This window comes from Uloborus diversus, chromosome 7 (genome assembly GCF_026930045.1).
Source record: "Uloborus diversus isolate 005 chromosome 7, Udiv.v.3.1, whole genome shotgun sequence".
NCBI lineage: Eukaryota > Metazoa > Arthropoda > Arachnida > Araneae > Uloboridae > Uloborus > Uloborus diversus.
The window spans coordinates 9,611,659-9,636,754 of NC_072737.1; the positions used below are offsets into that span (position 1 = coordinate 9,611,659).

The 25,096-nt window shown below is 34.1% G+C and overlaps 1 protein-coding gene across 1 annotated transcript in view; it reads right to left on the reverse strand.

Annotated features, from left to right (window-relative positions):
- The window catches only part of LOC129226227 (cadherin-99C-like), an 84,174-nt gene that overhangs the window by 39,436 nt on the left and 19,642 nt on the right, over positions 1–25,096 (reverse strand). The window contains exons 13-20 of the mRNA XM_054860826.1: positions 23,330–23,488; positions 20,877–21,064; positions 19,411–19,543; positions 17,572–17,654; positions 15,627–15,714; positions 9,973–10,098; positions 7,715–7,773; positions 1,778–2,021 (exon numbers count right to left, since the gene is read on the reverse strand). Of these exons, the coding sequence (XP_054716801.1) occupies positions 1,778–2,021; positions 7,715–7,773; positions 9,973–10,098; positions 15,627–15,714; positions 17,572–17,654; positions 19,411–19,543; positions 20,877–21,064; positions 23,330–23,488 (1,080 nt within the window). The remainder of the gene's footprint in view (positions 1–1,777; positions 2,022–7,714; positions 7,774–9,972; positions 10,099–15,626; positions 15,715–17,571; positions 17,655–19,410; positions 19,544–20,876; positions 21,065–23,329; positions 23,489–25,096) is intronic.

Genomic DNA, 25,096 nt, shown 5'->3' on the forward strand with positions numbered 1-25,096 from the left:
TTAAAGAGGGGTCATTAGCCCAATGTTCATCATCCTCTCTGAGCCCGCATGCAGGGGTGTTCCCATAGTTTCTCAATCCGTATACTCTCAAACATTTTTTAGAAATACAGTGTATACCCTCAAGCTTCAAATATTTTCATATTATGACATATTACCTATATGATCGCATACACATTTTGTGCGTAATGGATAACTGGGAGTATACCCTCAGAAAATTTGATGGGAACATCACTGCCCGAATGATCGCTTAAGTGTTTATTTTGCTCAAAAACTCTGGGCTAAATCAAATTCTTAGTGTTAATCTGCACCGTGAGAGCCCGTGAGCCTTCACTTTGTGAGAAACTGGTTATCAATATTCTCTAAGTATCATTGACATTCTTGCCTTAATGGTGGCTAACGGAAAGATTGCATACCAAATTGGAGCTTTTGCAGACTTGGAACTTTTGCAGACGACCTCTTTGCAGTGGGCACTGCAAAGTAGAGGTGCGACATCGATAGCAAAACATCGATGTTTCAAAACATCGATGTTAGAAATTAAAACATCGATGGTATTGATACATCGACTAAAAAACATCAATGTTTCCAAACATCGATGTTTTAAAACATCGATCTTTTTATCAATGTACAACATACATTTTTGAATATACTACACTAATTTAAGCAATACAAATGAATACGTATCCGACGAATATATTGAAAATACTGAACCTCAAAGCATGAATATAATTTAATAAGAATAATTTCGCAACATCTTGGTATTATAGCAGGGCAAAAATTAAAAATAAGGCAAGCACCGATTAATACAACTAGCTATAGTAATAAGGAAATATTTTCAAACTGAATGAAACTAAAAGTAAATTTACATCAAAAAAGAATCCAAGAAAAATGTATCATAGCACTTACCGTCAGTTGAATGATGAGAAAAAGTTGTGCTAATTAGAGTTTAACAATACAAAATTAATTCTAAGAATTATTTTTAAGAGCAAGAAATATGTGTTGTACTGTTAGTTAATAATTAAACACAAATTGTAAGTAATAGAGGGACGACTTGTTGAGGGAAGTCGACAAGTAACCCAGAATATTGGTGTTGACAGTTGGAGAAAAAGAAGTTTGTTTACTTTGTTCCCCAGAAGCGCATTTCTCTTTTCGTAGACTATCTCACACGTCAGAGAAACATCTCTTTCCGATGGAACAGAAATTGCCATCATTATCAAATACTTTAAAGCAACTTTTACCAGCTCTCTCTTACCAGTTATAATTTTCACCTAAGTAACGTTAAGAATATCTCTTTAGTTTAAGAACTGGGGCCTTGAAATAGACTGCAAGTTCTGGCACCAGACTACCAGTGTTATGTTCTTTCAATAGCTTTGACCTTTTCCTCACTCTCTAGTTAATCTTTTACTATCTTGTAGTTATCTTCCCAAAAATCATCCTCTACACAGAAAAATTAATCTTATAAAATAGGTGCAAAAAAAAATTTTTTTTTTTGGCAACTCTATAAGTAAACTTAATTACCTAGCGAGAAAATTGGAGCAAATTTTATGATAATTTTCAATTAAAATGCAAAAACATCAACATCGAAAAAACATCGATACCAAAACATCGATGGTTCAAAAATATCGAAAGAAAAACATCGATGTTTCCAAAACATCGACATCGATGTCGCACCCCTACTGCAAAGACGTCTGCAAGAACCTAATGCCTCTTGCGCATCATCATTTGGATGGCGATAAAACATTTTCGAAGTGTTAAAGTTTAAGAATAACTGTAGGATTACCTTCACTTGAAGAACCTCGTAGTTGGCTTCGTTCTCTGGTACGATGACTTCGTAAAGGCTTTTCTCGAACACTGGCTTCTCGTCCTGCACGTCCCCCACCAGGACCGTGACCGATGCAGTGCCGTGACGAGAATCGGGGGCTCCATCTCTTGCCGTCACCACCAGGTGGAGCTTCGATTGACTCTCGAAGTCGAGCGCCCGAGTTGTTCGCAACTCACCAGAAATAGGGTCCAAGTAAAAGTCACTAAGAGCAGAAAGAGTTAAATTATAATTCAGTTGATAAAATAACTAAATTGGCAAATAACTGGGTAAGAATCTTTACTAATAATAAAGCTGAAAGTCTCTCTGTCTGGATGTCAGGAGGGAGGATGTCTGGATGTCTGGATCTCTGTGACGCGCATAGTGCCTAGACCATTCGGCCGATTTTCATGCAATTTGGCACAAAGTTAGTTTGTAGCATAGGGGTGTGCACCTCGAAGCGATTTTTCGAAAATTCGATGTGGTTCTTTTTCTATTCCAATTTAAAACACAAAACTATCATAAGATGGACGAGTAAATTACGAAATTATCATAACGTGGAACCGTAACATGGGCACAAGCCAATTGGCGAGATACGAAATTATCATAACATGGAACCGTTACATGGGTACAAGTCAATTGGCAAGAAAATTAACCATACATTATTTGTAAATACAAAGGCGAACCAAAAGACCTTCTAATTTTTCTATTACGGGCAAAGCCGTGCGGGTACCACTAGTACTTGAATAAATGCAAGAGGCCTTTCCACGAATTAATAAAAACGATATATTGCGATCATCACGAAATTTCTTTCTTTATCTTTCATAATGAATACTCGATCTTCCATGGGAAAAGATTATTATGCAATAAAGTAAATGACGAAATATAGTACTAAAAACTAATATAAAGAGACTTGAATTCATAAGCAGCCATTTCGATGATGATAAAGCAAGATTCTTCATTGCTGTAAAAAAGTAAGTAGCAACCAGGAAACGGGCAAGTCAAAGGTGACCGCAAATTATTGAGAGCTTTCCGGAGTTCAATAAAACCGAAACAAAGAAATGGGCTTCTTTACTAATAATAATAAAGGGTCATTCCATAGAAATGTCAACCTCAACCTCAGAAATTTTTTTTCAACAAAGCCTTAATTGTGACCTATCATTTCATTCAGCATACTTTCTAGTACATAAATCCGATAACAGTTTGCAAAAATTTCATTCGGTGTTTTTCTTCTGGCTCAAAACGTGCGAGGTTGTAGAAAAGGCTTAGGATGTGCGAAAAACATGCGTCTACGTTTTCTTGTGTAATGTAAAAATGTTTGCAAGTTTTTAAAAGAACTATGTTTATTCTAAATGAATAGATGTTGGCCCAATAAAATTGACTGTTCTTTTTGCATGCATTATAAGATAAGTCTTTTAATTAGTTTGGTTATTTCACTGAAAATATTTGCGTTACGTTAGTCACGAAAATGTACTATTTTCTGCTTAAAAACTAAACCAGATGATTGAACCAAACAGCACTTTTTATTTTCTTACATCTGTGTCATAACTTCTTAAAAAGTGCAAAACATTCATTTTAGTATCAGTAGATGTAAAATAATTAGTGTGACTAACGTAACATTTGAGCTGTGACTAACGTAACGGTTTGCATGTGACTAACGTAACATTTTAAAAATTACTGCTAATATTTAAAATTTATTTAATTTAATGTACACTTTCATGAACAATTTTGAATATGTAGGCATTCTATATTGATTGAAAAAATAAAGGATGAAAAATAACAGTAATATTACATTGTAGACCTTCTGTTTACTTAGAAAAATACTTTTTTAAAGGTCTTTATGAAGATACTTCCAATTTAAAGAATTATTAAAAAAGAAAAAACGTGAGTACAGCAAAATGAGTACTCTGCGGAATGTGCATTCAACACAAGAATCCAAGCTTAAGAATTAAGATAATAGAAATACAGTCTTAACAAAGAAGAACGTCTCTATTTTTTAGAAAATACATCTCCACCTATTATCAAAATGAAGTAACGGCTGCTCGTTGGAAAACATTTGAAGATGTCACATGATACAGTGACAATAAGCGCTGCTGTCATATATTTCAGAAAATGCAAGAATGATCATTTAGAAATTCAAACATTTGCGGTGATATCTGGAATTAAAATGCATTCTGATAAAACGTTCGAATATTTTTTTTTTCAATATTACATTTTAATTCAAAAGGATGCACAACACTATTCGTTCGATGAATCAGTAAACCTTAAAAAATAGTATGCCATTGAAAAGTACTACGGAGTTTCTTATAACGATAACTAGTATATCAGCAGAATACTAGAATTCAGTGAAACTAAGAACTTGCAAAAAGTTAATTTTTTAAAAGAGAGATATTTAGGATTTAATTAGACCAAGAATGATGTTATTCAGTTTGCAAAAGCAGTTTTTTTATTTATTTTTTTATTATTTTTTTTTTTTTTCGCACATTCAAATTGAGTTAATTGAACTGAATCCTTCCATTCAATTTCTTACACTAATATAGAAAAAAAGTAAAGAAAAAACCCATAATACAACACAAAGAAAGTTCCTAAAAAGTGTAAAACTAATATAAGAGCAAGAAATTAATTATAAAAAGTTTTTTATATGCATTCATTGCTTGTTATTCGATGGTTACGTTAGTCACGTTACGTTAGTCACACACAGTTTTTCGGAAAAGTACCATTTAGGGCCAAAAAAGATTCGTCTGTAACAAATCTGTAATACGATTTTAAAAATAGGTTGCTTACCTCTTACAAATATATCGGCCAACTTTAAATGTCTGCGTAAGTTTCAGAAAAAATTAGCTCGTAACATAAGCATTGTTTCTCAGGGTTGCAAAAATGTTACGTTAGTCACGATGCCTTTTTTGGTGAAAAAGCACCTGCAGGCGATTATTTTGCTTCAAATTCTTGGTAGAAATAAAAAATAGTCACCTTGTAAATTTTACATCTGCATATTAAACCAAAACAATTTATTTTTACTCCCGGTGTAAGTAAAAAGAGTTTGATAATCAGCTGCGAATGTTACGTTAGTCACTATGGAATGACCCTAAAGCTGAACGTCTCTCTCTCTCTCTCTCTCTGTCAGGATCTCTCTGTCCGGATCTCTGTCTGTCTGTTAGGATCTTTGTGACGCACATAGCGCCTACACCGTTCGGCCGATTTTCATGAAATTTGGCACAAAGTTAGTTCGTAGCATGGAAGTGTGCACCCTGAAGCGATTTTCCGAAAATCAATGTGGTTCTTTTACTATTCCAATTTTAAGAACAAAATTATCATAAGATGGAAGAGTAAATTACAAAATTATCATAACGTGGAACCGTAGCATGGGCACAAGCCAATTGGCGAGATACGAAATTATCATAACGTGGAACCGTAACATGGGTACAAGCCAATTGGCGAGAAAATTCACCATACATTATTTGTAAAAATACGGGCAAGTCAAAGGTGACCGCAAATTATTGAGAGCTTTTCGGAGTTCAATAAAACCGAAACAAAGAAATGGGCTTCTTTACTAATAATAAAGCTAAATCTCTCTCTCTCTCTCTGTCAGGATCTCTCTGTCCGGATCTCTGTCTGTCTGTCAGGATCTTTGTGACGCACATAGCGCCTACACCGTTCGGCCGATTTTCATGAAATTTGGCACAAAGTTAGTTCGTAGCATGGAAGTGTGCACCTTGAAGCGATTTTCCGAAAATCAATGTGGTTCTTTTACTATTCCAATTTTAAGGGGAGTCAGTACCCTAAATACTTTCAAAAATTCGATTTTTTGATTTTTATATATTTTGAAACTATATTTCAATACCTTTTTAATGATACAAACATCTTGAACTTGCTCATATTAGAAGTAAGTTAAAATAAGCTTTAAAAAATGTAAAACCTATCTTGATGAGGTATGATTTTCCCCTTTAAATTGCAATATCTCGAAATGGTATTTTTGAAACTAAATGTTCCTTTTTCTCAGAAACTAAATTGTGTTAGGCTTTGAAATTTTTACCACCTATTCCATACATCTAACTGCATATACTGAAGTAAACTTTTTCTCATATTCGAAAATTATTTTTTTATAGAGCTGATTTTTGTGGCAAAATGGTATTTTTTGAAACAAATACAGTGACTTACACATTAGAATTTTTTGCAAAAAAACTAAGCTTTCTTTCTGTAAAATTTTACTTCAGTATAAAGCACAGAGTCTACTTGATTTACAGAAAAAAATTCATACTTGTATCTTTAATAGATTTTCAGAAAAAGGTACATGAACCTGTGCAAATTAACATTGACGGTACAGGGGGTACTGACTCCCCTTAAGAACAAAATTATCATAAGATGGAAGAGTAAATTACGAAATTATCATAACGTGGAACCGTAGCATGGGCACAAGCCAATTGGCGAGATACGAAATTATCATAACGTGGAACCGTAACATGGGTACAAGCCAATTGGCGAGAAAATTCACCATACATTATTTGTAAAAATACAGGCGAACCAAAAGACCTTTTAATTTTTCTATCACGGGAAAAGCCGTGCGGGGTACCAGTAGTAAATGATAATTGTGCCTAAAGAAACTTTATTTCACCAGTGCATTAAGTTCTACGTGAGTTCAATTTGATGAACGCGACGCATTTAGACTATTTTCGATTTCACGCAAAGCTTTGCAAAGCATCTAACCTGTCACTCCTCCAATAATCTCAGTGATTTTCGTTTTAGTTTATCAATATCAAAAAAAGTCGTTACGTACAACCTATCTTTGACAAACCTCCAAAGTAGGTAGTCTAGTGGAACTACGTGCAAGCTTAGTAATCAGTCCAACATTCGGTAACTGTTTCCCACTGTATGGAACACTGAACAGCGCTCAATGTTTTATGATCACTAGGTATAAAATAACAATGTTGTACGGTGTCCAATCGGAGTCCAAACAAATCAGTATCAATTCCTATTAAAGAAATTTCTGCTTGAATTATTCCGTTATTATTTGATCTGGAGTAATAACGCTTACTAAGAAAATAATTGGCATAATTGCTTCTAACTTCACCAGCGAACTTCTTGCGATTAAGGAGGCACTCACTTTTTACATGACCAATCAAGAGATCTCAGTCCCAACTGATGGATTGGCAATCTTCTCTGACTCAAAAGCGGCCTTAGAAGCAATCAAAAACGGAGCAACCAACATCACCTCTGCCATAAATGCCCTACTCGAAGACTTGCACGGCAATGGAAAATCCTGCATGCTGCAATGGATACCGGCACACGTGAATATTGAAGGGAATGAGTGTGCGGATTCCCTAGCAAAAGAAGGCAGAAACATTGGCAAACCTTGCACCACCATCACGCTAGCAGACTCAAATGCTGTCGCAAAACATAGACTTCTGCCACATACCTTTAAGAAGCCCCTCATCACCGACTTTGATTGCCCCAGAATCCTAAAATCTACAATTGCAAGATTAAGAACAAACCACTATAAAGGGATGAAAATTCTTCCCGACAAAACGAGAACTTATATTCCCTGCAAGAACTGCACCGATACCCAACTGACTCCGGATCACATTCTTGAGTGCCCGGCCCTTATCCCACATGTTCTGCAGCTGGGTATGGTGCCACTGGCTTCAGAACTTCGAGAGGTTCTCTACAGCACAGATGCGTTGCAGCTAGCGGACGCAGTCTTGAAGACACACGGAGCCATTTAATTGTCCATGGACACGACAAAAAAAAAAAATAATTGGATTACATTATCCTCCTTACCAGAAGCAAAAAAAAATCAATACAAGACCCAAAATGGAAAAGACTTTTGTACAAATTGAAGCACCGCAATTTTTTTTTTCTTAAAACTATATATTTTGATACAAAAAAATACAAGTATTTCTACGTGTGATTTTAAAAACTTACTTTGATCCAGACAAAGAATAAGTGATTTCTCCGTTTACGCCAATATCATCATCTCTTGCCTGAAAATAAATAAAAAATTATATTCAATTGTAGTTTAAAATTATATTAGGCTTACCAATGCAGTCGTCGTAGCTTAGACATTGAAATTTCGTTCAAACGATCGCTGGTAGAACGAATTCCTGATCATAGCGAATATATTTAACTGTTTTAAAATGAAATTCCAGTGCTTAAGCTTTTAATACGATGTTCAATGAATTCACAATTCAAAATAGTAATTTTAAAAAAAGTACTTCTGCTGGGGAGACATTATTTCAGGTTGACACATATTTATGTACTAACACTTCTTAGATTTGAAGCCTTCGAATCAACTTACAAAATATTTAATTATTTTTGTTTCATTCTAAAACAGTTATTTCTCTTGTGCGCCTCGCGTTTAATTGCAATTATAGGCGTAAAAAATAAAATTAATCAGCACCTGAGAAGCTAATTGTAATATGCTCAACCTTAATACTTATCGTGTCTTCAGGAAAAAAAATTAAAACTACACATAACCAGTACCCGCCAATAATTAATAGAAATATCCCAATTTAATACACACAAATGTCAAGTTAACCATAAGATTAACTCTCCTCAAACTTATAAAGAGACACGGGAAACAACTTTTAAGAACACTCTAAAGACAACAATTTTAAAACTGACGATCCACTATAATATTAAAATCTGTTCGCGTCTGTCTGTCTGTCTGTCGGTCTGAAGATCTATCTTCTCTAGAACCACTGCGAATCGGGAGTCAAACGAGATACCGATCAATTCGAAATTTTCCAAAGGAAACAATAGGATCAATCTCGTAATTGTGCGACTTTAATTAGCAGAGATATTAATTAAAACGTTAATTAACATAACGTTATTCAGGAATTTTTATTTCTTTCCTGTTGCCATTTTGCATGTGCGCGAGCAAGTAAAATTCTAATAATTGTTTTAAAAGAGATTTTTTGGCTGCTGTCCAAATCTTAAAACAACGTTTCCATCTAAAATTTCATTTTAAATTAGTTTAAAATTGGTTGCCCTATTCAGACATAGCCTTTATTTTATCGTCTGTCCTTTTTTTATTTTTTACATTTAACGTTCTTAACTCTTTTCAGCATATGAAAGTTGTTTCTTTAGCTATGTTTATTGATTGTAGTGTAAGTTTATTATTCACCGACCTCATATTTTCGTACATTTAGGATGTGCGACTAATTATGTTTATTTTGATAGACTTTTTCCCGTCACATGGATGAGTTTTCGAATTGTAATAACTCTCTTTTTCCTTCCTGTTTCTATTTTTGAAATACAGTTTGTATCGTTAAAAGAACATGTTAAATTAAGATTGTTTGAATTTCTTTAAGTGAAACAGAGTTGAACAAAAATATTGTTTTTAAGGATTTTAACTAAAGCTTAATTCGAATCTGATGACATGGTTTTAAATTAATGCTAATTGGTATTTATTAAGTCTTGGTGCTTTAGTTTCACGTAAGCAACCAAAAAGTATGTGTCATTTTATGTAAAAAGCTGATCGTAATTGTACATACAAATGTTTCAGATATAGTCTATCAGATTTAATTCAGTTTAAAGTGAGCTCAGATTATAATTGATAATGCATGTATTTTTATCTTTTGTGCTAATTGAAAATACGCATAACTTGCATTATTGATAACTATGATTAACTTTAAAGAGATTTTTGCCAAAAATATTCTCTACTGGTGTTTTGCAAACCTTGCATTACGCGTATTTATTTACTCCTTAGCGCTTTAGAAACTGATGTCAGAGTAATGCAAAAACATCAATTGGACATCTCTTTCGTTTTTTACGTAGCCCGTGCAACGCCGGGCACGCAGCTAGTAAAGTAATAAAATTTGAACGTATCTCAGAGTCAAAATGGCTTCAATTATGTGGTATTCAAATTTGAAACATTCAAATACTCATCAAAAACTCAAGTCAACATGTGCTCATTTTTGAAGTTTCTTAGCTTATTTTTGAATATGTAATAATTTAGAAATTGAGTATTAACCGAGTGATGCACTCATTTTTGAGTACGAAATAATACAGCACACTATTTGAAAACATGGGTACTCATATTTGAAAAAAAAAAAAGGTTTCAAGAAATATTGAAAAAAGCATGAATGTACTCATTTTTGATAACTTCATTTTTCTCAGTGTAAGTAATCGACGAATACCGCCATTAAAGTTACAGAAATAAAAAAAAGGAGAATCCATACCTGAACAGTCCCCACATAAGCATCATGCAGCCCCTCATCCACCCTAAAAGTGTATTCAGGTTGAAGAAAGACAGGGTTCTTGTCATTAATGTCAGTAACTCTGACGTCAACGGCTGTAGTTGTGAACTGTGAATATAAACAATGGATTTAGTCAATTATCTTAATGAAGATGTTACTAACTCTTTTTTGCATCACATTGCAACTTTTTATCGAAAAACGGGAGAGAAAAAATACACAAATTTAAACTGAAAAAAAGATACCTCAGCCGAAATCACTAAATACAAGCACGGTTACAGCTTGTGGAAAAACTTTTATGTTTTTTAAAATGGCAACAGTATTAGCCAAGCAGTTTGGTATATATGCCCAGTGAATTCATGTTCAGGTGTTCTGTTAGTTCTGTTATGATTTTAATTTATGTTCGTTCATTTTAGTTCATAATTTTTCTTCAATAAAATGTTATAAGTTAATTGGTTTCATGTATCTGTTACAACCGCGTGGCAGAAGAGAGTTTGAAGTTGTTTCGCGACACAGCTTGGTCTCGTCTAATACGAACAACTTCAAGTTTAACTTTAATTATCAAATTAGTTTAGAAGTAGCGGAGAAAATGCTTTGCTTATTTGAGTGACATTTTGAATTTAAACAATAAAGAATTTGAAAAACGAAAGAAATAATATTCTCTTATGTGAAACAACCTATAAAATCTTTAACGTTTTGGATCTTGAATCGGGAAATAAACGATTGATTTTGATGCAAATTCAAGTCTAAAACAAGAATAATTCATTGCGCCGGGCAAAGTAATTTTAGTTCTTATTTTAGCTTGGCAAGGATAGAGGAAAAGGTGTAAATATGGACGTCATCTTTTGTTTTTGATTTATTTTCAATTCGAAAAATTCTTGATTTTTTTTCCTTTCATCAACAACTTTAACAAGTATCCTAAATTTGAGAAGGCAAAACAATGATTGGTATCAATGGTTTTATTTCAAAACAACAACTTACAAAAACGCTTTAAAAAATTTTTTAAAAAAGGACTAGAAAAAATAGGGTGTAAATATGGGCTCTCTTCAGAAAGGGCACCAAAAATAGCTTAAAAACAAGAAACAAGTATACACAAGAAAGTATACAAACAAGTATGATACAAGAAATAAGTATATGAAATGGCAAAGAATTTATTTCTGGAAGAAAAAAAAAGTGTTTGCAGAAATCGCAAGCATAGCTGGCTGTTTCTGCCCCGGCACAATCTAATTGTGCCCATATATGGCACATAACACATTTCGCTAACACCTCTCCCCGAGTGTCTTCACAAAATTTTCCATCATGAAAGATGCAAGTTGCATCGCTTGAGAAAAATGTCTTGTTGTTTGAAAAAAAGAGGTGGTATAATTATGGGCAATGTTTAAATCAAGTTCCATATTTACACCAACTACACCTAAGAAAGATGGCAGCTATGCATATCGACCGATCCCAAGCGGTAATTCTGTAATCCGCGCTATGGCTTGGTTTCTTCTATGCTCAATAGATGGCGCCACTACTTTTTCATGAATTTTTTTTTTTTTTTGCTTTCTTTTCAAAAATGTCTTACGATCAAAACGAAAATTTAACTTACAGAGTAAAAGAAATCACTGATGAAAATGCTGCAAATGTAAGTTTAAAATTTTTTTTTCTTAATTTAATTGCGGATAATCCCGAAAAAAAAATGTTATTAAAGGGACAGAACAGCCGATTTAAATTATTGGAATTTAAGAAAAAATGTGAAAATTCATGTGCCTAAAGGTTTAACGTTGTAATTAATAATTTAATCAACGGTCTAATTGATACAACTATATCAATTAGATAACATTATATGCAGTATTCGGGGTGGGGGGGGAGTACATATACATAGTGTGAAATGTAAGTCAGAACAGCTCTTTTACAAAAGTACTCCAATAGGCTTTCTAGTTTTTTATTTATTTATTTATTTATTTTTGAAAAACACAAAGACACACATATATAATATATGCCAATGATTTTTTTTGGGGGGGGGGGATCGCATCCTTTTGGGGGGGGGCACATTCGCCCTTAGTTTTATTTACCCATGTTTTGTAGCATTTTTTTAAATTTATTTTCTGTTTAGTTTGTTCTTTAACTTTTGTTGTTTTTTCCATCAGTACTTACATGTTCTTTACTAAATTGCTATGTTGGGCCTTTTTTGGTTAAAGATTTTTTAGATTGTATTTGTGTTTCAATAAAAATTGAATTAATTTCTCTTTTGAATGGCTTATACAGATTTAACTTAAATATGCTTGTTAATTTTATACACAGAACTGGTTACATCAACCGATTCGATCCGCCAATATCAACTAATTCCGATCCGCCGGTCGAAATGCGATCCGAAAACTGCTGGAAACGACAGTCCGTTTTGGAAAATTATAGGCAATTTTTTACTTGAACTTTTTGATCGCCAGAAAAAAAGTCTTTCTTCAGTAGAAATATTTTTCTAAACAATCGGGACTGAACCCCATTCGGATAATTAGAACCAGAAAATGTTCTATTGAAAAAAAAATAATTGAGTGTATGTGATGTTACTTAGTTGTAAAATATTTTATTGAAAATGAAATAATAAAGTAAAATTGCAAAATTAAGGAATAATTATTTGAAAATGGGACTGATATTACACGAAAAAAATTATAATTTAAAAATGAATAAATATAAAAATGAAATAAAAATGAATTATAAAAAAAAAATTGTAAACAAATTTTCAGAACTTATAAAAATTCTCCCCGAAATTCAAAAAATCCCCCCTGGAATCTGAAGTAACGGGGGACATTCCCCTTCTAGAAATTGAACCTTATTTCAAACCCTGTTATATATACATTTAAATGAAAGTAACTTGCCTTTGTATTGTGATTGTCAATTTAGCAGTGCATCCTGTATGCTTTGAAGGACCATCCCCAGAAACTATTCTGTCTGTCATGCACACAGCGATAGCTGATTTTGTATTTATTAAATCTCCCTGATTTCGGATATGTTGTTGCAACACGCCAAGTACTTTTTGTATCTTCACTGTGTTGCTGTAACCAGTTCCGTGTATAAAATTAACAAGCATATTTAAGTTAAATCTGTATAAGCCAATCAAAAGAGAAGTTAATTCAATTTTTATTAAAACACAAATACAATCTAAAAAATCTTTAACCAAAAAAGGCCCAAAATAGCAATTAAGTTAAGAACATGTAAGTACTGGTGGAAAAAACAACAAAACTTAAAGAACAAACTAAACAGAAAATTAATTTTAAAAAATGCTACAAAACATGGGTAAATAAAACTAAGGGCGAATGTGTCCCCCCCCCAAAAGGAAGCGATCACACCCCCCCACCACCAAAAAAAAATCATTGGCATATATATATATATATATATATATATATATATATATATATATATATATATATATATATATGTGTGTGTGTGTCTTTGTGTTTTTCAAAAAAAAAAAAATAATAATAATAAATAAAAAACTAGAAAGCCTATTGGAGTACTTTTGTAAAAGAGCTGTTCTGACTTACATTTCACACTATATACATGAACTCCCCCCCCCCCCCGAATACTGCATATAATGTTATCTAATTGATATAGTTGTATCAATTAGACCGTTGATTAAATTATTAATTACAACGTTAAACCTTTAGGCACATGAATTTTCACATTTTTTTTAAATTCCAATAATTTAAATCGGCTGTTCTGTCCCTTTAAGAATATCTTTTTTTTTTCGGGAATATCCGCAATTAAATTAAGAAAAAACATTTTAAAACTTACATTTGCAGCATTTTCATCAGTGATTTCTTTTACTCTGTAAGTTAAATTTTCGTTTTGATCGTTTGTAATATTAATATTTGAATAAGTAAAGCCGGATGATAAGCTATCCATGGTTAAAACTTCAAAAGACACAAGACATTTTTAAAAATAAAGCAAAAAAAATCATGAAAAAGTAGTGGCGCCATCTATTGAGCATGGATGAAATCAAGCCATAGCGTGGATTACAGAATTACCGCTTGGGAACGGTCAATATGCGGCAGCTATCCCTTTTAACGTAAAAACGTGTGTGACTAAATATGTGCTTTAAAAATAGTTTAAGATCTCAGTTTTCCGGGTATCACTGTGAAATTGTTTTTAGCTGAACATTGCTTGAAAAGAAAACGATCTTTTTGCAACCTTTTCGTATTGACGAACTTCCTTTTGTTTTAATAATATTATGTGGATTCATCAATCAGCGGTTCATGCAAGCAAAGCCGTGACCTTACATTAAAAAAATGCTTTTTTTTTTTTGGCTTTGATAATTTTAAGTTCAGTTTTGATTTTTTTTTCACAGATAAAAACAAGCAATGAAGAAATACCTAACAATTTAGTTTCTTGTATTGACGTATTTTTATTTTTTAATTTAATTCTTCACAAATAAAATGAATAATGAATAATTCACCCGTGGAATAAACTCTTTTCTTTTTGACACACAAATTTTATTAATCAGTCATTTTCAAATAAAAAGCATTGACTGACACAAACAATTTCCTTTTTTTTTCTTTTTAATCACATCTTATTCTAGTCCGTTAGTCTTAAGTGCAAATGAGCGATGACTTTTGCGGATGATCGGCACTGTGTTGTATTTAACGTTAACAAAGTTATTTAACTTTCATTTTTAACATGAATGGGAGGAAACCTATAAGTAAAATAAAATTTAAATGTTATTGATCTGGGTATCTTAATAAATCAGGACTTCAAGTTTAGTCAACAGTGCAGCATTGCAAGTAACAAAGCCAACAGAATGCTTGGGTTTATCAATAGATCTATTTCAAACAAATCTAAGGTTTTTCTGCCTTTATATAGGAGTTTAATAAGACCGTGTTTGGAGTACGCTGTGCAGTTTTGGTCGCCTTATCTGAGGAAAGATATTTGTGTATTGGAAAAGGTTCAAAGAAGGGTAACTAGACTAGTAAGGGGACTTTCAGATTTAGATTATGATACCAGACCTAATATGCTTAATATATATACATTGGAGCAAAGGAGGATCAGAGGGGATATGATTCAGTTGTTTAAATTTATCAAAATGAATGATGTTAATGGATTAAATTTTTGCACCGAAAGCAGGACGAGGGGTCATTGTTTTAAGCTATTCAAATCTCAGGCTAACCTGGAAGTAAGGCAAACTACTACTTTAGTAGGGTTGTGGGCACTTGGAATAGCTTAGCTGGTAATGAGCAAGGGGGTGGATAGCTTTAAGAGGGCCATTGATCTACATTGAGGACTAATTAATTGACTAGGAGCAGCCTAGCTGGGCCCAGAGCCATTTGCTGGTCGTCACATTTGTATTTGTATAAATATTCGAACATTAATTCGCACGAAATTCACGTGTTTCTGGGTTACAAGGAACCCCTTTTTAAATGCAAAAGAAGTGAGATAGTGTATGGAAATTCATCCGATCAAAGACTTCTGTCGGTAATTCATTAAAACGTTCACTTTTTTTGCAATGCAAAGGAAGCAACCTCAAAACATATGGGCGCAGTGCTCTGTAGTTTTTTAGCGAATAGACGTTTTGAAGTTTCATTTTACTTTTCTCCACAAAGGTTTTTTTAGTTTCTTATCCTATAAATGTCTTTTTAGAAAGAGGAGCAGGGAAGTTCAACCTTTACCATTTGACTTGGATCGGCAGCTTTGATGATAAGAGAGTAAGCGGAAACTTCTTCACGATCTAGACGACGGGCTACGGAAATAGTACCACTGTAAAAAAAAAAGAAAGAAATTGAAAATAACGCAAACAAAAATTATCAATTACTGCTAAAACTAGTATTTGTAAATAAGGATCACTCAGTTTAAAACTAGCTCTTTACCCCAAGACGATCAAATTCAAAAACTTGAAGCATTGAGTGACTACTGTTATTTCAGAAAAGAAATTTTTCCATTTCCCCAGTTCAATAGTGTTACATTACTCGCTGATAAGCTTGAAGTAAATGGCCATTCATACCATTTTTTGGAATGTGGTTCCAGCTCAGTCAATGATTACATTTTCGCAGTACAATATTTCATTGAATCTTAACCATATGCCAGAACAAAGATTCAAAATGATTAATTTCGATGTAAACGTATTTATTCTACTGACCGAATGGGGTTGTTTCCTTTACTCAAAGGTACCTGCTATTTTTAGTCACTGAAATTGATAGAATAATAATAAAAAAAAAATAACATGGAGCGAGGAAAAACCTTCATTTTCCCAACGCTTCATTTTTAATTATTTTTTTTAATGTCTGATTTTGAAAATAAGGTTTTAGGACGTCACAAATGATGTACTTTGGCGCGTCTGTCTACCGCGTTTCCACTTTATGATAATCAAGAAGCGAATTAAACAAATTGCGTTCTTCGCTTGCTGTCAACCATATCGTTGCCAGTACACGCGAGTAAATAAGCGAATTAAATATTGTACTCTGTGAATGGCATTTCATCATTTGTGAAATCATCGGCAGAAGCGTAAACCATGAAAGCGCACCGATTAACATATTTTTTTTTAAATATTAAACTTAGTCAAATTATTTGAAAAACGGTCAGATCCCATGTTTTTAAGCATGCTCTTTCAGAAAAAAAAAATACTTTTAAAGTTTCGAAAACGACCCCATTATCAATTTTTATTTTCTCTTTTTCTTTTCTTTCAGCCAAGGCCCAATTTATAAGATGCAATACATCATTTTTAAATTTTATAGGCGATGTATTATGCTGTGAAATAATTTAAAAGCATGCACATGGTATGTGAGAATGAAAGATCTGCGATTTTTTCTTCTCAAACAAATTGCACCAATGTATCGACAGTAAGATTTTGCCATCCATGGTGCTATTTAAAGATGATTCTTATATATTACACTACCGTGGGCAGGTAAAAGACAGCCTACGAGTTTGAGCTCATTTGTATAACATCAAGTATCCACGCTAGAGAAAACTCAACAAGATACCAAAAACATCTATTCCATTGAGATTTCTCTTGAAATAAAGGATCGGTTTTCTTTCATTTTGTAATCACTTTCTCATATCAATTGTGCCCTTACGTGTATAACTTTTCGTTTCATCCTGACTACTCCCTCTTAGTAACTTTTCGTTTCATCCTGACTACTCCGTCTTGGTGCATCGATTTTTTTTTAGAGTGTACTTGAAGAAACACGCTTTTGATTCCTAACAAACACTAGCAAAATGTTGGAATTTAATGTTATTCTAATGCTTTATTATAAGTTGACGCAAATAAGCATGTTTTTTTCAACAAAGCTGAAGTAAAATAGATGAATAAAACACAAAACGGAAAAAAATGAAAAATTTGCAAATACTGCTGTTTCCCTGAAAGAGGCAGTATATACACTTTAAGGCCTCATAAATGCTTTACTTTATGAATGTGTGACGGTGCAGATTTGCTGATATTTTCCAACAAAGCTATCGCTTGAAGTAAAAGCCCTATATGAGGTTTATAATGAAAAGAGGGTTAAATGATTATAAAGTAAAGAAAGTAGGATGTATTTAGACATGCATACTATTTGCAACTAATAGCATTAAAAGTTTTATTGATACTCTTACTTAGAACTGGCTTTTTTTGAAACTCACCTTCTGGGATTGATAGTGAAATCTCCGTTGATGTTCCCCTCCATAATTGAATATGTTACCTCATCTTTCTCTGGGTCTTCAGCCTAAGGAGAAACATTAGAATATTGAATGTTATGAGATTTAATTGAAACGTTCTCATATCTCTGCTTTGATCACTTCATGCTGCATCATTAAAGTTGTCTCTGAATTGGTAAAATTACGTATTCTAAGAGTCCGTATAAAGGAAAAGTTATACAGTTATTAAAGGATTGTATTAAAGTGCTCTGATAAAATCTGTTCTAAAAAGTCAGAGTAACGTTAGTCATTTTTGTTAGTTAGTCTCTTTTTGTCTCCTGGCTTCTGATTGGTTGTCTCTCCCTTTTGTCTCCTGATTGGTTGTCTCTCCCTTTTGTCTCCCGGTTTCTGATTGGTTGTCTCTCCCTTTTGTCTCCTGATTGGTTGTCTCTCCCTTTTGTCTCCCGGTTTCTGATTGGTTGTCTCTCCCCCTTGCTCTGAGACTGGGGTTGACATGTCGTTTGCTGATTGGTTGTTTGTTGTCTTATGTCCTGAATTCGTATCGGTTGGACCTCTTTGGTATAAATATCGGTGTCCACGTGGTGTTGTCAGTTCTCTCGCGACTTTCGGTTGTGTTGGTGAGCTTTTTGCACTGATGGAGAGGCTCCATTGTAGCCTTAAAATAGCTATATGCTGTATTTTCTTCAAAAAAAAAAGTTGTGCTTTATTTGCGTTGGTTTTTCACTTTAATCATATTGTAGCACAAAGCTTATATGATAATCTTTTCATTTAACGTTAGTCACATTTAGCAGTAAGTTGCCGCCTTTAAAAAAGGGTTCAGGGAGAACAATATGGGCAGAACACTGTCTGGTGTATTGCATGTAAGTCACATTGTCACTACTTCGCAGGCTAGCGTAAAAACGTATGTCTGGTGCATATAATGTTTGAAAATCGTCTTCTTATATGAGTGGTAAATAATTGTGGAGGAAATTTTTGTGTAGAAATACGTTGTTGTGACGCAATACGGAAAAGGGTTTTACATACAATGCAATTGATGCATAGAATGAATCGAAGCACCGAATTCACAATAAGAAAACTTCAGAAAAGGTTTTTAAAATAAAATTCGATTTATTAGTGGACTATAGAATAATTAACACATGAAATAGCAAAGAAGAACACACACAAAAACTCAAGAAATATTTTTGCACCCTTGAAAAGAATAAAATAAACACCAACAAAAAATGAAGTGGAGCGCAAACGAAGGTAAACTATTTTAACTGTTGCCACTACTTATTTAGAGAAATTATGAAGATTAAATTAAAAACAAAAGCACGAAGGAGCAATTTCAGGTGTACTTAAGGGGAAATTTTACGGTGATTAGAGTCACATAAAAAAATAACAATGAGTGAAATGGAACAGCACCATTTTCTTTTCGTTTCCTTTCGCTCCACCATACAGTAGTAATAACCAGGAGAAGAGATAAAATGGAGAGAGTAAAGACCTTCTTTCCTGAAACCAAGACCCCAAGTCACGTGACAGATTTTAGATCAAAGCATTGGGAAAAATCGGAACTCTCTCGCTTGTTCCACGCAAAACGTGCCAACCATTCGTCGTCGTTGAGTCACATGAATTGGAGTCTTTGCGTCAGCTTTTGCTAAGCCAATGATTGCACTTGCTCCCTTTACTTTTATTCCTGCTTAAGGTAATAACCTAAACTCGCCATTTTCGGGCTAACGTTAATTTGACTCTGCGGTGCAGGAATGTGGTTCAATTATAAATTAATGAAATTAATCGAAAACAGCTTGCATACATTAAAATATATAAAAACAACTGAAGAGAACTTACTGTAACGGTGACAACAGTGGAATGCACTGCAGCGCCCTCGCTTACTTGGGCATCGTACCGATCCTGTGAAAAAACGGGCCCTCCGGAATTGGGGCCAGCAATCACCATCACGTCCAGAATGGCCTGACTGAACCTGAAAAGTGGAAGAATCATTTAATGATAGAAATAATCACAAAATTGAATAGCCGATTAGTACAATGTTTACCGAAGTTTTTACCATGTCGCTCATTTTACTCCATGTCTGTCTCGTAATTTTCTATCTGTTTTACTAATGTTAAATTACGTCAAATAATTTATGTATTCTCTACAATTGAGGTAAGTTTTTATAATTCTATTTGAAACAAATCAGTAAAAGTGGCTATGAATGTTTGCTCTTTTTTAATCCGATTTTTAAAAAAAAACTATTTAAACAGAAATTTCTGAAAATACAGAGTCTCCTGTTTAAGTTAAAGCACTTATTTTTATATATCATACTCTTAATCATGCTCTTAAAGAGATGTTAGATGTATAGAAGTTTGGTAAGACCTCATTTGGAGTATGCTGTTCAGTTTTGGTCTCCTTATCTTAAGAAAGATATTACTGTATTGGAAAGGGTTCAAAGGCGGGCTACGAGGCTAATAAATGGACTTTCCCACTTAGATTATGATTCCAGGCTTAGAAGGCTAAAAATGTACAGTCTTGAGCAAAGACGAGACCGAGGGGACATGATTCAGTTGTTTAAATTTATTAAAATGAAAGATGTTACGGGGCTAAAGTTTAGCACTGAAAACAGATCAAGGGGTCACTGTTTTAAGCTATTTAAATCTCAGGCTAACATGGATATTAGGAAAAATTATTATTTTAGCAGGGTAGTGGAACCTTGGAACAGTTTACCGGAAGAGGTGGTAATGAGCAAAGGAGTAGATAGTTTTAAGAGGGCCATTGATCTTCACTGGGGGATTGTAAATTGACTAGGACCAGCCTAGCTAGGCCCAGAGCTTGTTGCTGGTCGTCACTTTTGTAATTGTACTTATGTATCATCTGCGCCAAATTATAAATTTGGTACTGGTAGAGCTTTGGACTTTGGAGAGGACCGGCAGGGCTAGACAGCTTTTTTCGACTGGCTTCTGCTCACCTTAGATCTCTAATATTCTAAAATGGTATTAAGACTTTCTTCAGGTGCACCAAGTGCAGTGAAAGCGAAGCCACTGCGCATCACTTACACTGTTGCGTTACCTTGTCCCATGAGGACACTGAACAGGACAGGCCTGGTCTGGTGTTGGAGAAATTCAGTGCGAATGGCCTCATGGACCTGATCCGATTTCAGATCAATTAGGATTAGCAAAGCAAAAACAATTACAAATAAGTGTTTGTCAAATATTTTACATTCAAGTTATTCTTTCCCTTCTGAGAAATCTAGAAGGTCTTTGTAACTATTCCAGCGCTGGGAGAGGAAGTTTAAGCTTGAGAAGAGGTGCAAAACTTACCTGCCCCCAGGATCAGTGGCTTGCACAGTGATGCTGAACGACTGTCCGGCAGCCACGCTGTCCACCACTTCCACGAGGCCGGACGTCCGGCCGATGCGGAACTTGGACAGGCCGTCGTTGGACACGTGGTATATCGAAAACACCAACTGCTCAGATCCCGAAACGTCATCAGCATCTGCTGCAACAACCTTCAAGGAAAAAAAAATTCCTTTAAAAAACGAACTTCAAAGGAAAATTTTCTGCAGGACAGTTACATAACAATACTACATAATTTATTACGGTTAATAGTCATTAGTCATAAGTAATCATTAGTAACTTCGTCTTTGTAACCAATTTAAGGTAATTGCATCAAAAGGATCACGTGCCATTTCCCTTCAAATTAACAAACAAAACAAAAAATGAAGGTTTTTACGAAAACAATTCAAAAGTATAACTAATTGTCAATCAGTTGAAACGAATTACTCATTGAAATTTAAGCCCATATTGCAAAAAGTTTTTAAAATTAAATCTGAAAAACTTGCGTCAGTCTACTCAGGTGAATCGATATACATTTTCCTAACCGATACAAATTTTCCAGACGTTTTTTTGTGTACTTAAGAAAAATCAAGATTTACTTCACTTTGTTCAATGTTAAGAAAATATCTGTAAGTAAAATATATTTTAAGTAATAGTACTTGTGGATAACCAAAATTACAGATTCCATAAATTTTAAACACTTCGTAAATGTACTTATATGTAAACGGAAGGAAATATAAGCAGAGATAGATCAGAATTGCTATTGACTAACTTAGCATAACTCTTGAAGTCAATCCTTACACTCTACATGATAATTCATTTTGAGGAAAAACACATTTGCCCGAATTAAAATTATAAAAAAATCAATTATAAAATAAGAGAAAAGTATTAAGTCCATAGATGTAGGAATCGCAAAAAAGCTCAGCATGAAACAAAGCGATAAATATTCATAAAGTAAAAAGCTACCAGCCCTGAAACTATCCTTTTAAAAACAAATTTAGCTCAAAATATGCACATTTTTGTGCGATATTGAGTGAATATCAATGAATCATTTTCCGCCATTTTTTTCTTCAACTATTTCATTAAGCCATTCAGAACAAATACTTTTAACAGCTAATGATTATAACTAGTTTCTAAATCGCCTATCATTTCCAAAAAAAAAAAAGGTTCTGATTTCTTTTCCTTCAATGAACACTTCTTATTTCGCCTTTTGGCCGCAGCTTGAAGGTTTTAAATTCAGATAAATCCTTTCTGATAACTGTGATAATAAGAGGTTCTAATAAGGGGTTCCAGTTGAAATCACTCAAAGTTTATCTTTGAGAATGAATAACAATAGTCCATACATGTCAAATGAACAATTTAAGACTTTCTATGTAAATGTATGCGATAGATAAACTGATGAGTCGATCAAAAGATAGATCAATAAATACACAAGTGCATAGATAAATAGATCGATAAATACACTGGTAGAAAAATAGATCAATAAAAATATAGAAAGATGGAAAATAGATCGATAAAAACATACATGACGAAATTAATAGATCGATAAATACATAGAAAGGTAAATAGATGGATAAACACATAAATGGATAGAAAAATAGAACAATAAATATATAGAAATATAGATGGATAGGTAGATAAATACATATAAATATTGATAAATAGATCAATAAGTACATAGAATTACAGATAAATAGATCAATAAATACATAGAAATATAGATAAATAGATCGATAAATACTTAGAAGAATAGATGAATAGACCAATAAATACATAAATAAATAGATAAATCATTTGACATTTAGGTTAAGCGACACTAGAAAATTTTTAAAACGCATTGTTGCATATGTGATTGTTTTTTATGTTTACAGCAAAATAAGTTGAAAAAAAAAATACTTTCAACACATTTAATTCGGCTTAGAAAGGTAAAAGCAGAATCACTGAAAAAACGATATTACCACCACAGACATGAAAATTCTTATTTTTGACAAATTTGCTGTTGATATTTAGATTGACACACAAACGGCGAACAACGTTTCAGGAAACTTTGCTACAATCTGAATTGCGTTTGGAGCAACACCAACATCATATGGTACTTTTCTCCGCACACATCCCACCTCTTAGCCGTAGGCCTTAGGTTCCATCTCACGGGGGGTCCGCGTAGCGGGCCCCCCGCGGGACTGAGTGCGGCGGTCGATAGTCGTCTGTGTTACGGACGGGCTTGGTGCTTATTGCGCCGGGGAAGGTCACCATACTGAGCTTCCGCTCAGCTGGGTGTTTACCCCTTAATGTGTGGGTCTTGCTCACCGTGAGATACGGTATATCTCCCCGTACCTCGTTAGTGTGCCATGACCCCCTCATCATATGGTACTGTAAAATAACTAACAAGAAAAAAAGTTGGAAAAAAACGTCTGATGTCATAGGAGGCTTAAAAGTACCTTCGTGACTGTTCTGATCCCGTCTCCGGCAGGCAGTCGGACACTGGACAAAGGTGCAATGACTGGTGAATTGTCGTTCACGTTGTTCAAGTGAACACTCAGAGAAACTGGAGCAGTGGCGCCTTTCCCGGGGTGGGCATGCAGTTGTCTTGCGATCACCTGTGATAGAGAGAAAAGCACTTTAAACTCATATATATATATATATATATATACATTTACTTTAAATTCAGCATAATTGTTATAATTGTAAATGCCGACAAAGTGTTGTAGTGTTTATGAGTTGGTATCTTACGCCCAAAAGCATGGGAATGAACCTGGCTCCAGTCGGTGGATTTTCAAGATGCAGGTAATCGACAGCGTTCATATCGTACAATAATGCGACATATTTAAAAGATCCATCGAGTATTCGTTCGGCTTTGAATGCTTTTATGAAAATGAAATTCCTAGTGTAGTGTTGCATCCTAAGAGCCCAGGCGGCTTCATCCGGTTCAGAAACTGGATATCGAAATTCTCGTGGACTGCGAATGGATAGTAGCCACTATGCAGTCCTATTAGAAACATACAATTTGTGAAAACTTTGATTTGCGTTATTTAAAAGGAAGACGGCACATGCTTCATTGACTTCACATGTGTCTGTATCTTATGTTCTACGTGACGCCACAAGTCCGCGGTCTAATCGTACACAGTGACATAGAGCATAGGATCTCTCTCAAAAATCCAGCTAAACACTCATCACGTGATATCCAAGTAATGGCTCTAGAAGAAAAGCTTTAAAATGAGTTACTTTGAATGTAATATTTTCGAATAAATAATTTTGATTCAGATGATTAAATTAAAATCAGATGATTCTTTACAGGTGAAATGAAGTCAAAAGTAATTGGGGGTACCCTGCCATGAGAAGAAAAAGCGCAATATCTGAATATTTCTGTTTTTAATTTCTTAACATTTGTGTCATCTTGCACACTGCAGCATTGTACAAGCTTGCTTATTTGCAGTAAGTTACCATCCTATAGCCAGGGCTAAGGCAGAAATACAACCACGCCTTGCCTGCAATCTTCGGGTTGAATCGAATCATTGCTTCGGTCACTTGTCAGGTCAGTGCTAATTCTATATTAGTTACTAGTTTGTTTGGCACTCTTTCCTTAAGAGGTTTTCCACCTCCAGCTCAGTCACTTCCTATGCCGGGCTGATGAATGTAAATAAGCACGAAATGACTGAGCTGGCGGTGTATTTTTTGCTTATTTGGTTTTGGATAAATATAAAGCACGATTAAAGCGTCAAATTCCAATATTTCCTTATTGTTAGTATGAAATCTCAGAAAGTCTTTTATGCAGACACTGCGCCTTACCTTCCCAAGGCAGCACATTTTTACGGGATTAAGTGGACACAAGGGCATAATTTTCCACTGCAAATGGGCCGAGAATTGATAATTTTATAAGGAAGTAACCGGTTTGTATTTGTTCCACATACAGTTGGCTCTCTGTTTAACGACGCTCTATTTAACGACTTTCTCTATTAAATGACGGCTTTTCGCGATCCCAGATAGTCCATTCTATTGTTAAATGTATTTTTTTTAATGACGCTTTCTACTTAAGGACTTTTTTTTTTGTGGTCCCTTGAAAGTCGTTAAACAGAGAGCCAACAGTACGTACACGGGAGAACCTTTTTTTTTTCAAGAGAGAGAGAGAGAGATGCGTAAAACACTGCTTTTGGCGCATAAATGTAAATTTTAATGATCGTTTTCCACTGTTCTATAAGGTGTTTCAG